This window comes from Eufriesea mexicana, unplaced genomic scaffold (assembly GCF_001483705.2).
Source record: "Eufriesea mexicana isolate 0111107269 unplaced genomic scaffold, ASM148370v2 scaffold1385, whole genome shotgun sequence".
Lineage (NCBI taxonomy): Eukaryota > Metazoa > Arthropoda > Insecta > Hymenoptera > Apidae > Eufriesea > Eufriesea mexicana.
Window position 1 is genome coordinate 536,681 of NW_016909584.1, and position 14,847 is coordinate 551,527.

The 14,847-nt window shown below is 49.0% G+C and overlaps 1 protein-coding gene across 8 annotated transcripts in view; it reads left to right on the forward strand.

Moving 5' to 3' along the window:
• Rbp6 (RNA-binding protein 6) overlaps positions 1-14,847 on the forward strand; it is an 805,438-nt gene that overhangs the window by 484,513 nt on the left and 306,078 nt on the right. For all 8 annotated transcript variants that reach the window (XM_017901077.1, XM_017901076.1, XM_017901084.1 and 5 more), the window contains one exon: positions 14,323-14,364. In XM_017901077.1, the coding sequence (XP_017756566.1) occupies positions 14,323-14,364 (42 nt within the window). The remainder of the gene's footprint in view (positions 1-14,322; positions 14,365-14,847) is intronic.

Here is a 14,847-nt window from a genome sequence, read left to right on the forward strand (position 1 = left end):
TAGAATTGTAGAATTATTTGATTTCGATACCTCGCACACTGTTAAATTACATTAAATTTGTTATGTTAATTAATATCGATCTTCCAAATTTTATGAATTGGTGACTGAAGACCACCTCTCGAAAGGGTTAAACCGTGATATTTTATTCCGCGTTTTATTCCGAAACCTTCCACGATCTTATTCTGCCAATCTTTAATCGCATTTCAATTTTTGTTTCGCGTAGTCCCGTTGTCATTCGCGCTCGATCGCGCGTCGCAATGGAAACCGATAATTTTCCGCGAGAGATATTTATTCGTAGCCGAAAGGGTGGTCGTGGATGAGCAGTTGGTTCGATTTACGGAAAAGGGAAGCTACGTGGACGGTGTTGATCGTACTCCCATTTCGCCCTCGTTGTTCGTCCCGCGGCTCTGATTTGTTTCTGTTTGAAAAATTCCTCCGTATTTACAACGCGTTTGAGTTATAACACCCTCGTATCCAAGCCTCGATAATTTGTCACCCAACCCCGACCTATTTTTTTTTCTTTCCTTTTTTTCCATTCTCCGCTCTTTTGCCCCTTCGTTTATCCGAGTTACGTTCCATTACTTGCGTGTACAAATAAATCTGCGTTATTCGCCGTTGCAGTTGTTTCGATTCGATTCGTCCATTTCACAAATTCATCGGCCCTTGCCATCGCCGCCACGGGAAACAACGAAACGCTGGAACAAAGATGGGAATATCGCTGAACACGCGTTTCACAGCCAACGATCCCGTGTACACTTGTTATCGCGAAAACTCCGCAATTATTACGTTTCACCCGAATGATATTTCGCGAAGAGGTATTTCCTGAAAGGCTGCTTAAATGCTGCTCGAAAATTCGTGAACTTGATCACCTTGGTCCGCAGACTATGGCCGTGTAATAATTATTTTCAGGTCTGCAAACGTATGCAAATCGTTACGTTGTATCGCGAGTCAAATTATTTCGGTGATTTCTATTGAAAATTATTTGCAAATAGGTAAATACATACAACACTGAGGGTGTCGATAGGCTTATTCCTTGTTTGCACGAAGCACTTCACACCCGCGAGTCCACGTGCAAAAATATTCGCGAGAGCCCGATTCGAGGAATGAAAATTTTCTACGCGTTTAAAACTACCAGCGTTGCAATTCTACCTGTGTTAGGTGTTTCGCGACGAAGAGGTAATTTCGCGTAACACCGTGATAATTCACCGGTGATTATTTGCTTTACAAGCATCAGCCGGAGATAATGTACACCCATATGTTGCCGCAACACAGCTCTCGCAGCTGCTCGTTGTATTTACGAATATCGTTACAGGTAAATTGTTGAAAAAGGTAACGTATATCGTGGCACGGTGCTCGCCGTTGAAATTTATTAAATTGCCCGGGCGCAACTCGCATTTCTCACCCGCTGTCAAGAATACGTTGCCGCCCCGGGAATTTCCTTGTCTTTTTCGCACGATTAATGAAATCGCAGATTTGTGTCTGCTGGTCCATTTTATTTAGACACGCATACATTTCATTCAGATTTCCTGACAGCCCCGACACCACGCAACCGCGCTGTTTTCCAGCTATAAACGGTGGCTGGAATGATTCGCTGAAAAATCGTTACCACCGCGGGATTATTATTACAATTGCGCTTGAATCTCGAATTAATACACCTCGCGTCGCGATCACCAACTTCCGCGACTCGCCTCATTTGTATTTCTAAATACGAAATTAACTGCCGCCGGATTTCCGTCGCTACCGAATATATCACAGAAATGCAGAAACAAATTCAGACAAATTGTATTTTATTAATAATCTCGTCACGAGAGCCACGTTTTTATTCGCGATATGAAACGAAGCGAAATTTAATTATCAGCTACGGATTCGGGGGTGAAGACGTTTCAAATAGGAATCATGGCGCCGTAAAGCAGCCAATCCGGGGTGGACGTATAAAAAGTAGGCAGAGACGTCGTGAAAGTAAGGACGTAACGCTGCGTAGATCCCGAGACTTTAATACCTGCTTATTCTAAAAATGGTTAATTAAAACCCGCTGCCACCCCCCGAGCGAAGCGCTCCCCCGCCGGCCTCTCGTAATATCCATCCGAGCTAATCTCCGTTGAAATATCATTGAACTAATAAACTCGCGCTCTTCTCCTTGGTTTACCGTGCACGAGGCTGCACATTTGCATGACAAAGGGGCGAAATACGTTAAACGAATCAAAAGCAGGCGATTAGCGGCCTCGGCTGCCTTTATTTCTTAATAAAGTCGGATTACCGGCCAGCGCCTCGACCTCCGCCTCTAATTCTCTTCCCTTGACCGGATATGGCCGGTCGTCGTTATCCGTTCGTTCGTTTCTCGACCTGTCCCCGGCTGCCTTTTCCTTCGTAAAAAGGGAGTTCATCGTGTCGGCAGATGCCGGCTGCTAAAACGTTGGGGCCGGTCGGGCGGGGGCGGCGCGATATTGGCTGGCGCCGAATGCCGGTGACGTTGTCGAGAAGATTTCTGACAAGCGTTGTTATTAAAAATTCCCTTGCCACCTGTACGCCGGCTGCGCGGGAAAAAATCGAAATAGACGAGCGTACACGGAAACTGCAGCGTCGAATAAATCGTGTTATCGATATCGTATCGCGTTTCCCTTTAAACCGTTTCCCCATCCCTATTTGTTTCTCTAACATTTGCTTTCATCTTTGCTCTCTTTTTCGACACCTAGTTTCGATTCCCGTCGTATTTTCTTTCATTTCTTCCCTTTTCTTTTTTTTTCTTTTTTTTCTTTCTCCTTTTTTTTTATATGCGAGCGTGTTTGCCTTCGCGGTTGTCGCTGTTCACCGTTCCCGATAGAAGTATAAAAGGGTGAACGCAGGGATGGCACGCGACGTCGAAAATACGCGTGCAAAGAGGCGTGGAGGACGCGGTCTGTTGGGTAATAATCACGCACGATCGCGGAGGACCGCTGTGCAGTCGCAACGGGATGTTTTGTTCTAATCAGAATGACCCAATTACGCTTTAATCTGCCGCGATAAAGGCTGACATTCGGGAGAGGCGAATATAAATAGCCGCGGGAACCGGTAATCGCGGTTAATTTCTCGATTAACCTTTGCTGCCGATTTCATAATTTATATCCCGCCGCGAGAGGATTTTTGTGGACCGGGTCAAGAGGCTTTGCCACGGAGTTATAGGTGTGTAAATGAAGGATACTTAGTCAGCGTTGTCGGAGGCGTGAAAGGAGAGCGTTTGAGCCGAGTGCTCGAGATTATGCCGGGAACGAAGGGCACATGGTCGCTCGAGGTTTCAGGTACACCTGTCGGTGTGTTCCACAAGTGGCAATCATCGAACGAAGGAGCCGAAGAAATAGATAAAACGCGAATGTGCGTGTGCGAGAGTAAACGAGATGCAACTGGGAACCAAAAATTCGAGAATAATCGAAGCTAGGAGTCTTCGATGAGAATTCGAACCAAATTTCAACCGCGATTAACGCTATATCCGTAAAATCGGTATCGTCATCGTCTAGATCAAACGTTGACGAAAGTAACAGTCGCGAGTAGGAAATTACGCACGGCAAAAGCGATTACGAAAGGAGACCCGACGTATACGAGTTGGAAATCGAATCGTCGCAGAATTTGCAACATTTCGCGCGAAATTTCAGGCGCAACGGAGCTGGGAAAAAGTTGGTTCTTCAAGGCAGCCAATGCGCGCGCTAAATTTTATCATTCCCATTTTTCTATCCTCCGCGCGACGAACCTACCAACTAAAATAAAAAAAGAGAAATGAAAAAACGTGAAAAAAGGGGGAAAAAAGGGAAAAAAGGAAGCTAGCCAGGGGAACATGGCGCATATCCGGTGCACTTTATCCAGCAACGCGGCCGAACCTGGAGTTCCAGCGAAATTCTAGCTCGCGCTGCTAAATGATAAAACCGGATTACGCGACGCTTTTCCTCTCCCCTCTCTTCTTTTACCCTCGTTGCACGCGGGCCTTTCAATCGGCAGAAATTACGGGGAACCTCTTGTCAGCCGCGAAGCCTCGTCTGGTCGAAGGAACGAAATTTCGCTCGCGTTCCAACGCGTGTGACACGCGTGTGTACACGAGCGTTGAATGATACGGGCGTTGAAAATAATAACGCGACTCGAATCGAAACGAGCCGAGTCCATTTTTATCGCCTATACATCTTGGCGACGAGGAACACCGATGGCGGAAAACGAACGGCGACCAGTCGCGCAGCTGGCGCGAATATTAAAGGCAATCGGTCAGTTCGCATAATAACTGACCGAGCCTATCTGCCTGCAGATATAATAAATTCGCGTTCTCCGCGAGTTACGGTAATTTACGACGGTCGTTCGCGGTCCGCGGACGTAACGAATTGTATCTTGACGGACGTGACGTACGACGCGAAATGAAACTCGCGCCGAGTAATATAGTTCTCACGTGGTACGGGATTTTTACGCGCCGCGAGTATGCAGCCAGTGGGATATCGTTGCTTTTAATCGATGGGGTTATTAAGCGCCGTTCGACCAGATTGTCCAGCTTCGCCCGGCCATTTTAATGTTGCCCGCTTGTAATTTCTTCCTGTGCCCGTGATTAACGCCTGCAGTTTTATTACGTAAGACTTTAAATTAACTGCCCGATGTACAGGCTGGTTCACGTGGCAGCCATTTTTCTTTCTCTTTCCAATTTAGATATTTCATAGATTGTCTTATTAGATTTCGAGGTAGTCGCCGATGGTACGCGATATACAGATTTGCTCGTGGTAAGGAAATTGGCCTAAACGCGAGGGTTTCGATTAATATTCGTTCGTGTCTCTCTGCCTCGCAATCAGTTGCGTGTTATTCTTCGTCGGGTTCGGACCAAGTGAGTCGACTGTGTTGCGTCGATTATGGCACCCCCATTGGAACGAACGTCTTCGCGTTTCGAGAACAACCAACCCCCAGTCCGTACTCATCCCCGGCGTGCAATTAAAGGTAAAGAAATAAGAAACTGCTTTCCACTGCATCCCGTGCGGAAGGTAAGAAATGTTATTTTTCAATCTTCCCGTAGAGTTCTTTGTCGAACAGGTCCGGCAGGATGGAAACTTTGGCGTCCTTTTTATCCCATCCGATCGTAATCTACTCCGGCAAATAACTTACATTACATTAGTTTCTCTATATCCCGGTGACATCTCGAACTACCGAGGAATGACAGTTGGGACGGCCATTACAGCCAGTTTCGAGGATACCGTGGAAACTTTATGGCTCCGGCAAGAACATCGAAGTTGACCATACTTTGGAACCGCGGCAGCTCCGGAATCCCCGTATTTTCGCGACGTTCACGGGGGTGGCGCGAGCTGTTATAATCATTGCAAACTGCCGGAAGAATCTTCGTATGTTCCACGGATGGCAAACACTTGGATCGCTCGTTCCGGCACGCTTTCACGGCAACAATATCGCTCGCCAACTCGTCGAACCTTTTACTGCCTCCCCGATATACCAGAAGTTGCGACGTTTTCAGTTTTTCGGGAATTCGAACGCGCGAAAACTCGGGCATTACGTCGTAGACGTAATGGCCGCTGCTTGTCATCGGATATCGCGCTTTCACTCGGCTGGCATTTTTAAAGCGACGGGGACGCAACGTGTGAAGTTTCTGCCAGAAACTTTGCAATCTGCTTCGAAGTTTCTTCGCTTGCGAATAAATTTCCCGTTCTTATTTATCATTTACCGTTGCCACTGTTTCGCATTTACCGTACGCGATTGTACTCGCTGTATCAATGAAATCGCAGCGAACGGAGAGAGGCACCGAACAAAGCTCGGACCGATACAAACATAGGGATTTCCATTTCGAGTCCCGACATTCACCATCGAGATCTCCTTTCTCGTTCCCACGTCCACTCGAGCAACCTGCCCACGGTCTCCCAACGAGTTCAAGGGCAATATATTTACCGGGGGCGGCTGCTACAGTTGATACGGGTTCAGTCCTCGCTAAAAAAGACGGATAACGAAAAGAAAAAGAGGCTGTTCCATCCGGAGCCCCGGTTTATTGTCTCTGGCCCAGTTTTCAAGCGATGACTGTATTGTCCGGCTCCGCGTCCCTTCTTCCTCATCCCTATCCCCTTCTTCACTCGTGCTTTTTCCTCTTTGTAGACCTTTTCGATGTCCGATTCCCTTTTAGACGCTTCGTTTCCCCGACTCGCGCTCCGTTTCTTTAGTCCTCGCGTACGAGATCTTCCATTTTCCGTTTCAAACCCATCCCCGGTCGTCTCCCTTCTACTCTACCACACACGCTCTCTCTCTCTCTCTCCCTCGGTCGTGAATCCGAGAAATCGGAGCGCGGAGATCGGCGACAAGGAAAACGCGTGTCGCCCGTGCAAACGCGCGAGATCCAGCGAGAAAGCTTGGCGAGTGAAAACGGTAGAAGCGAGCTGGCAAAAGGGAAATACGCGGCGAAAGAGCGTAGGATGATAGCGAGAGAGCGAGAGCGAGAGAGAGAGAGAGAGGGAGACAGGCAGGGCTTTAAAATAAACGACAAAGACACGGCCGATCAAAGAGGCGGCCGTTTCGACGCCGGAACAACAAACGGGGTGGCGGAAGCGGAGGCAGGGACGGGATTGCCGGGATGATTAGTGGGAAAAATCGTCGCGGCGTATTTGCCTTTAATTTGCGGCGCGAATTAAGCGAGTATTTGGCGGGACGAGGCGTCGCGAAGAAGCGTCGGAATCGAGAATCGACCGCGCCGGGAAATTTAATAATAATTCCCGCCTCGTCCTCGCCAGCCTCGTGCCGGTCAAACACCACGATATCGACGATTCTGTTTCCGATTCCCGGTTCGTCCCCTCGACCCTCTTGGTCCTCCGTTCGCTTCGCGCCCTCCGTTCTTGCGGCCACATCCATCTTCCGCGCGATTCCGCACCCCCGTTTCCCACCCCTTCCTCCGAAGCTCGTTCTCGGCCTTACGGATCGACCCTGTTGTCCGAAGCTGGTCCCGGTGAAGTAGAAATAAATTATAAACGAGCCGCGTTTAAATAGCTAACGTGCGGAGGCTGGAGGAAATAGAAACGGAAAGACGGTAAACAGGTGGGGACTTTCGGTACCGCGAGCTTTGCTTTGCATCTCGCTGTTTGAACGAATGGTGTAAGAACAATTAGACAGAAGAATTTGTACGAGCCCCCCTTTTTCAAATGGCCGCTGTAATTGTTGCGTCCCGGATTCACCGTCGTTTTTCCCGAAAACTTTTTACCACGCGTTCGGTACAGAGGAAATTTTTCGCGACTATTTACAAAGAATTTCCATCGAAATACAAAGTTAAATATAACGTATGAAATTAGAGTACGAACCGCCGGAGCATAAAAATATATCGCCAGACTCAATTTCCCAGTGAGAAACGCGTATTTGTGCGCGCGAAATGTTTTTCACATCCTCGATGGCGCAAGTCTTCAAACGCGGGTACGATGAACATTATTTATGCAAAGCTTCGTTTAATATACTCCATTCTATACTACGGAACGGTATAATAAAATGTAATTATCCAGGAAATTAAAATTTCAAGGTGGAGAGAGAAGTCGATTTCTGCGAGTAGTATCAGTCCGTCATTAGTCAGACACTTCTCGATTAATATATACCCTTCTTATTTTCCTCTCTGGAGGTACGATATAATTTTAATAATTTTTCTCAACATTCCTTCCAAGTACACCGATCCACTGGATAACAAAATTCCGTAAAAATTATTTGAGACCCACCATAGTTATTTTCTTCCTTCCCGAAAAAATGTCAAGAATCGATCGACGTTGATCGAAATCGTTGACAGTGACAGCTGTTCCGTCGGAAATTAAACGCTTTCGCGAAGAGTCGAAACGAAATTACGATCGTAATTTATTCTCCAGTCCTCCGACATTCGTCTTCGAGGTCCGCTAGGTCCGAATTAGGGGTGGCTCGGTCTCCCGCTCGTTCTCACGTGCCGATACGGCTACCTGTGCGAGCAGGGTGGCATAAAAATTGTACCGTTCCACGGCCGCGTAGCCTACATTTCTTTATGGATCCGGCGTGCGGCGGGTGGAACTCATTACTTTGGCCTTCTCCCCGATAAGGGAAGGTCTTTCCGCGGCCGATTAAAATTCAGCGTGCGTGCGGAGACGGGCCGGGGCGAGTTTGCAGCAGCCGAGAAACGCGCGTCATTGACATAAACCGGGGAAAATAGGGGGAACAACGGGAACAAACGGATTAAGTCGTACGTGAGGAATCTTTGACTGCACCGCCGCGCGTACCTTCGTTTTATATTCGGCCCATCTGCCACTCCGGGAAAGATTGCGACCCCGTGTCGTGGACGGGCAACCAGCGCTGTAGCGTGCGCTTCCTACTTTCGTGATCCGAATAAAAACAAGCTACACCCCGTCCAAGCAGCGCGTGTTATTAGCGATGTAAAGAACTTTCTTTACGAGACGATTCCGCGGCGATAAAGCGCGTCTCGCGGTCGTTCGCCCTTGCAAGCGTCGCGTCGAGCGCGACGGCTCGCGAATCTACCCGTCGTAACCGCGATTATGCGAATTCGCCAAGGTTTCCGGCGAAACGTCTGCGGCAGGGGACGTTTACGTAAAGGGGCGAATAAAATTTTTAGTGGTCGAACTCGCGGAGAGATCCAGAGAACAAAATTTCAACGAAGGAACGTATCGATATGGAATTTTCGCGCGTTGGAAAATTTCTTGGTCCAAGTCCTTCTTTCCGATACTATACCGTTGAAACTGGCAAACTGACGCGACTGGGACGGACGGAATTACGGAGGGCGACAGGGAGAAGATCGGGCGTGGGGCGAAAAACGCGAAGGGAGAGGAGCCACCGTGAAGGGTTAGAGAATTGCTCGAGTGTGGGAAAATCTCCCACTTGTAGCTCGCAGATATTTACTTCGATCTCACTGAGACTGGAGTTAAATCTTGAATGGCACTCAGACCGTTCTCTCTATCCATCTGTTTCAACCATCCCGCCGAACGGTGGAGTGTTGAAAGAGCCTCGACACGGAGTCGACCCTGAGAAACAAATTCCGAGCGTCTCCGGCGAGGACCGGAAGTCGCTCCCCCTTCGTATTCCCGACGCGTCGCGTGTACACAAGGCCGGGCGATCGCGAAGGAATAATTAGCCGACGTGCACCGGGGGTCCATGGTGGCCGCTGCGAATAACGCCGCGGTGCGGTCTAGTTTCCAAAATCCATTTGCATCCTGATCAGCTATAAAGCGCGCGCGGACACGGGTATATTTATCGCCCAAGTTCGCAGATTCATTTGCTATTCACGCCCCTTTACGATACACCGTTCATAGAAATCCAGTTTGATAACGGCGCGACATCAACGGGGACCATAATTCTTGATTACCACTTTCGGCATCCCGTGCCCCGTCCGCGCCACGCGTTTTTAATCGTTCCGCCGGTTGCGTTCATAATTTAAAGTTTAATAACAGCTCCCGCTCGCGTGCCTCCTCGCGTATCACCTAGCCTCGCGTCAGCGGCAACTTACGTGGCCCCGGCAACAATTTAACCGGCGCTCTGGCTGCTCCGGCGTTTGAATTCCGCCGGAATTACCGCGAATTCGCGTGTGAAATTTCTCGTTCGTATTATCCTGCTGGATGCAGCGTCGACGTTCTCTCGAGCGACGGGACCGAGCTTCCGCTCGCTAGCTGGCGGATAGGAAAACGGAGAGAGGGTGCGACGAGCAACCTCGCACACCGGGGGGTTGCTCTCGCAACTGCGGCCGATTCGAGCCCGAGCTTTTACGTCGCGAGTATCCTGGAATCTCGAGCCACCTCGTTGGTGGATAGTCGGCTCTCCCAATTTCCAGGGGTGCCACGCCAGATTGAATTTCTATCACCACCCTCGGAGACGTCTTCGGCCGCTGTCGATGGTCGATGGCGAACGATCGCTTCGCGCGATATCGGCTAACCGGGTTACGTTCGCGAGAATCGCTTCGAGCCTCTCCATTTTTCTTCCTAATGCCTCTCTTCGTTCTTCCTGTCCTCCGCTTCGCGATACCCGGAAGCGAACCGAACGAATCGAATAACCGGAACGTCGAAACTAATCTCGTTGATCGACTCGTCTTCGATCGGGCAATAGTTAACGCTGTTTCTCTCCGAGAGATTGCCATTAACTATAGAGGTCGATTGGGTGTTTCACGAGTGAGGTATTTGGGGAAAATTTTAATTAATAATTATATACGCTACATTCGGGCAAACAGCGTTAACGGAACACCGACCGAGGGATCTTAAAGCGGTATATATTTTCGAAATGACGAACCTAACTTATTTAACCCGAGAACTCAATCGGGGAGACAATCATAGAGACGAAGAAACGCTCTTCATCTTGCGGATTTTTAAAATTACACCGAATATCTTCAGAGCACCGAAGAAGCGATCCCACTCTGCAAAGAAAAAGGACCCAACTCGCAATTATCCGTGCAGGAGAAATCTCTGCCATTCTCGCGAATTAACAATGCCGGGTTCCGAGATCTTCATCCGCGAAACAGTTAATTTTCCCTGGGCTCTGGGAAGACGATAACTCTTGCACAGATTCCATCGCGACTGAGCGCGGAGGGTCCGGTAGGAAAGTTCTCTGGGAAAACTCTCGTCTTCTTCTGGTTCTTCGACGACGAGGCGAGAAGGAGAGGAAGCGACGCGAAGGCGGAGAGACGAAAAGCGAAAGACTTTCTCCACCCTCGTCGTTGTAGCTGCCGACGTCGGGCCGCTTGACGTGCTCCAGGGCGTCCGGGGGCGTGCGAGCGACCGGTGTGAACTTTGCCGTAGGGGATTATGCAAACGGGGTGGTTCGCGGGAGCGGAGAACAGGAAAGGGAGAAAACACAGGAGAGGAACGACGTCGTCGGTGTGGATGGCGGCGGTGGCGGTGGATAGAGGCGGGTTTTCTTGCTTGTCATTACCACGTTCGTGGCTTCCACCGCCTACCTCTCCCGGCTACGTTTTCTCTTACCTATCGCGAGCGTAGCACTCGCGGAGAGGCTGAAGTTCGGGAACGTCGCGCGAGCGTTGTTTAAAATTAATTCCCCGGGAAAATTGTCCGCCGAGATGCACGCGTCGATTAGAAGGGTGACAGGTTACGGTCAGATTACAATCGGGTGTACCAGCGTCGTCTATCTTTATATATTACGGTCTCCCAAAAGATTCTTCCCTTTTCTTTTATGCGAAATCAATAGGCGATATTTGTTGTGTAAGGTTGATTTATGCCTATATGGTGTAATTGTATATATTACGGTACGATGCCATAAACGAAGAATTGATAATCTTGCTTGTTTACAAGCATAGCCGGCTCGAGGACATACATAGCGTGACGCGGGAAGAACTTATGGGACAACCTAATATTTATCAGCGGGCCACGAATGACAAATTCCGAGTGTATTTTAACGCTTTGGATTAATTGTATCGTTGTAGGAACTGGACCAACTCCGAGGAATATTTTTAAAATACGAATCTCGCTATTTTACCGTATCATAAGACGCGAGACATGTCTAAGGAGCGTAAGGGCACGAATAAATGTTGGGATGTTAGGGCTTGAAAGCGAATGCAAGGGAACACTTGGATCTACCTAGCTGATGATGGATAGTAAACGGCAGCCCAGGATTCAGACCGAATTTTCAGAGTCTTATCCGAAGTGAGGGACCGCATGTAGTAATCGTATGAACGGAATATTTATGGCAGTATCGAATGCAAACGAAGAGCAAAATCGTCCGAGTGTTTAGGGTACTACCCACCGAGAGCGAGGTTGTGAGAAATGCGTGATTGAGAAAGAGAGCACGAGTATGACAGAGGATAGAGTGCAAGGTTTAAGCAAGGGTGCAGGGACGTGAAAGAGGACAGTGCTTTACGGGGTTTAAGGAAGAGTTGACTCGAGAATGTGAATTGCGTGATCGCAAGTCAGTTATCGGTCTAGTCTTTTAGTTTATACTTTACTCCAAAGTCTGATTGGAATAAAACATCCCTTATTGCTTATATTTGCCAATCAAAAGTATCCCTACATTGTTGGATCGAAATGTCCGTGGAATATATTATTACGAGAACCGCTGATACCACGTCAGCCCTGGTTCTAACGAATCGAGTAGATTCCCGCTAGTAAGACTCGGAGAGCAGGTGGATTTCTCGGTAATTGATACCGATAAACGTGAAAAATTGGAACCCAAACGATCCGCCGTGGAAGCGAGATTATCATAAATCATCTTTCGACTCTCGCTCCTTTATCGAACAACCTGTCAGCGTCTCCGTGTTCCTCTTCTAAATGTATATGGATTAAGTCGTCTTAAACGGGGGCAAAGAAAATGCACGGTACAATCTAGGAAGGAGCGACGCGTTTCCTTTTTTAAGGACAAAAAACGAATTCAATCTCCTTCGAGGGAATCCTTGAAAGCTGAATAAATAAAGGAAGTGTTTTCGACGCTGTGACCTAGGATTCCAGGCGATAAAAAATCTCCTTGCTTCGCTACCCGAGTCGAACGATGAAGACAAAAAGGGGAAAAATGGGAAAAGAAGAAATAAGGAGAAAAATGGAAAAAATGACCCACTTTTGGCAACGCGACGAGGAAACTCAGCTCTGATAAAAAGTCGCCGACTCAGCGTTCCCCGCGATCGGTCGGAAATTAAATGTTAAATGTATGCCCCGAACTGTTATTGGCGGTGTACGTAAGCGACAATATCTCCGGCGGCATCTACGTGGAAAATGCTTTTCAATTTAAACGACGTTCCTGTTTCACAAACTGATAACTCGGAGAAAACGTTCGAACCGAGATTTCGGTTTCCCTTTAAGAATTTAATAACCGTTCCTAGTTTCCAGCGAACTAAATATCCATTTGCTTCGCCGGTAACGAGGTTTCGCGGGGAGAGGATTTTCCCGAAGTATCAGGAATTAAACGTGTCACCCGATGTGATCCATGAAATTCTGATCAGCGACGACCCGCGTTCGCTCGTTTCTTCACACCGTGTAGAGAATGTTTACCCTATCAGGAATCACACTCTTTGCTTCGTACCCTCGTGCTTATTCTACTTTCTTCCATGTCTCGCGACGCAAAATCGCCATTTTACTACCATGTAATCGCGTCCCAAGGCGACCCATGAATCCAGTATCCTAGAAGTCTCCCAAACACCGTTTCGCTTCGTTCTCCATGGAATTACTATGCAGCCCGGTAGCCGGGCTATCGCGTTCACGGCACGGTACGCAGAGAAAATACGCGACCGGGGGTGAGAGTCCATCGAGTGCCGGCTCGTTCGCGACACCTCGGCTCGCGAGTTGGCGAAGATTCGGCCGTCGAAGCCGAAACTTCTCGAATGGCCGGTCGAACGACGCCTTTGCAGTCACGTACGTTTTCGCGTAGGTTCACGCGCGTAAGTTCGAGCTAAGGTCACGGGGGAAGCCGGAACGAACATTCGAGCAGCTCGATTTCGCGGCGAGAATTTACGTCGCGGCTGCACTGGGAATTCCATGGCTTCGCCGTCGCCCCCTAACCATCGGAAGGCGGGGATGGGGTTCTTGCTTTTTAGCCACGTAGAGCGTAAGGTGCGGTTACATTCGACCCGGTTGCACGTCCCCGAGGGCGAACGTAGGAAACTAAGCGGAGGATAGGGGCGAGAGAGCCGAGAGTTCGGTCGCCAGAGCTAACCGGCCTGCACCTGTACCGGGGAATACCCTTTCGCAGCCCCTTCGCGGCTCTCCGTTCCGAGTATTCCAGCGCCTACTTTTTATTACCCGGTAATTAATTGTAATGGGAGTTTCGGATGGGAAAACCGACGGTTCCTCCGCTTCCGTTTGTTCCATTTCCTTCGCGGGCTCCCTTGCTCTCGGTTATTCCGTGTTTACCCATTCCCTTCCTCTGTTGTCCTACAACGCCCGCTTCCCGTGTTCTCCGATTTCCAACCATCCTCGGGATCCTTGGAAATTTTTCTTCCGCGGGACGCGCTTCCTCGAGGAGCTTCCGCAAATACTTGCTACCCTCGAGTCCGCGTGTTTTTTTGGAGGTTATGCGAGCAGTGGCTTTGTTCGCGATTGACATTGTCGATGAACGGTATTCGTGTACCCTCGCTACCGTGTTCGCTTCTCAGAGCTGAAAACCTCGCGAGAGAGACACGATAAGTCCATTTCCGTTGATTTCTTTATTTCTCCGTCACTCGGGGACGAAGCTGGGTGTTTTAACGCGAGTCGAGGAGGAGTTTGTACGCGTATGCGTGGATAATAAATTTGTGAAATCTCGTGAAACAATTCAGGGATGTTTATAATGGATACGCAAGCACCTCTTCGATTCGTGGGACTTGGTAACCGAATCCGACTGGCGACTTGGCTTGTACCTCCATATACCAATTTTGATACGGTCCCGCTAACGTGTTCTTCTCTATTTCTGTTTCAGATCGACCCGAAGGTAGCGTTTCCCAGGAGAACACATCCAAAGGTAAGAATCTTGCCGTCCGTAGAAGCCGAATCCGCGAGGTGACAATCGTGGGGTTCGAAGCGTCCGCGAACTTTGCTTCCTTCACGCATGAAAAACCCCTTTGGCCGCGAAGTCAGGTGCTAAAAGATAAGCCAGACTGCGGACAGGAAGTAGCTAAGGGGCAGACGCGAGCTTTGAAAGTCTACTAACGAAAGACGGGCACGACGGGGTAGGGTCTAGCCGGGAAGGGGTTGCAGGGCGCGCGATAAAGAGGAAGGAAAATGGCGACAGGAGGAGCGCTGGAGAAGGATCGCGACTGAAGAGGGAATAATAAAGCCCTCTCGTTCTCGTAATAAGAGCAATTAGGTGTAATTCATTTCAAAACCCGGAATTATTTTCTTCCCAGTCTACCGGGCCGTTAGTCACGGCCGAAACTCCCGCCGCGAGACTCTGAATCGTACAGCTTGCGGTGAAACGAGGACGGAACGATATCAAAAGGGAAAG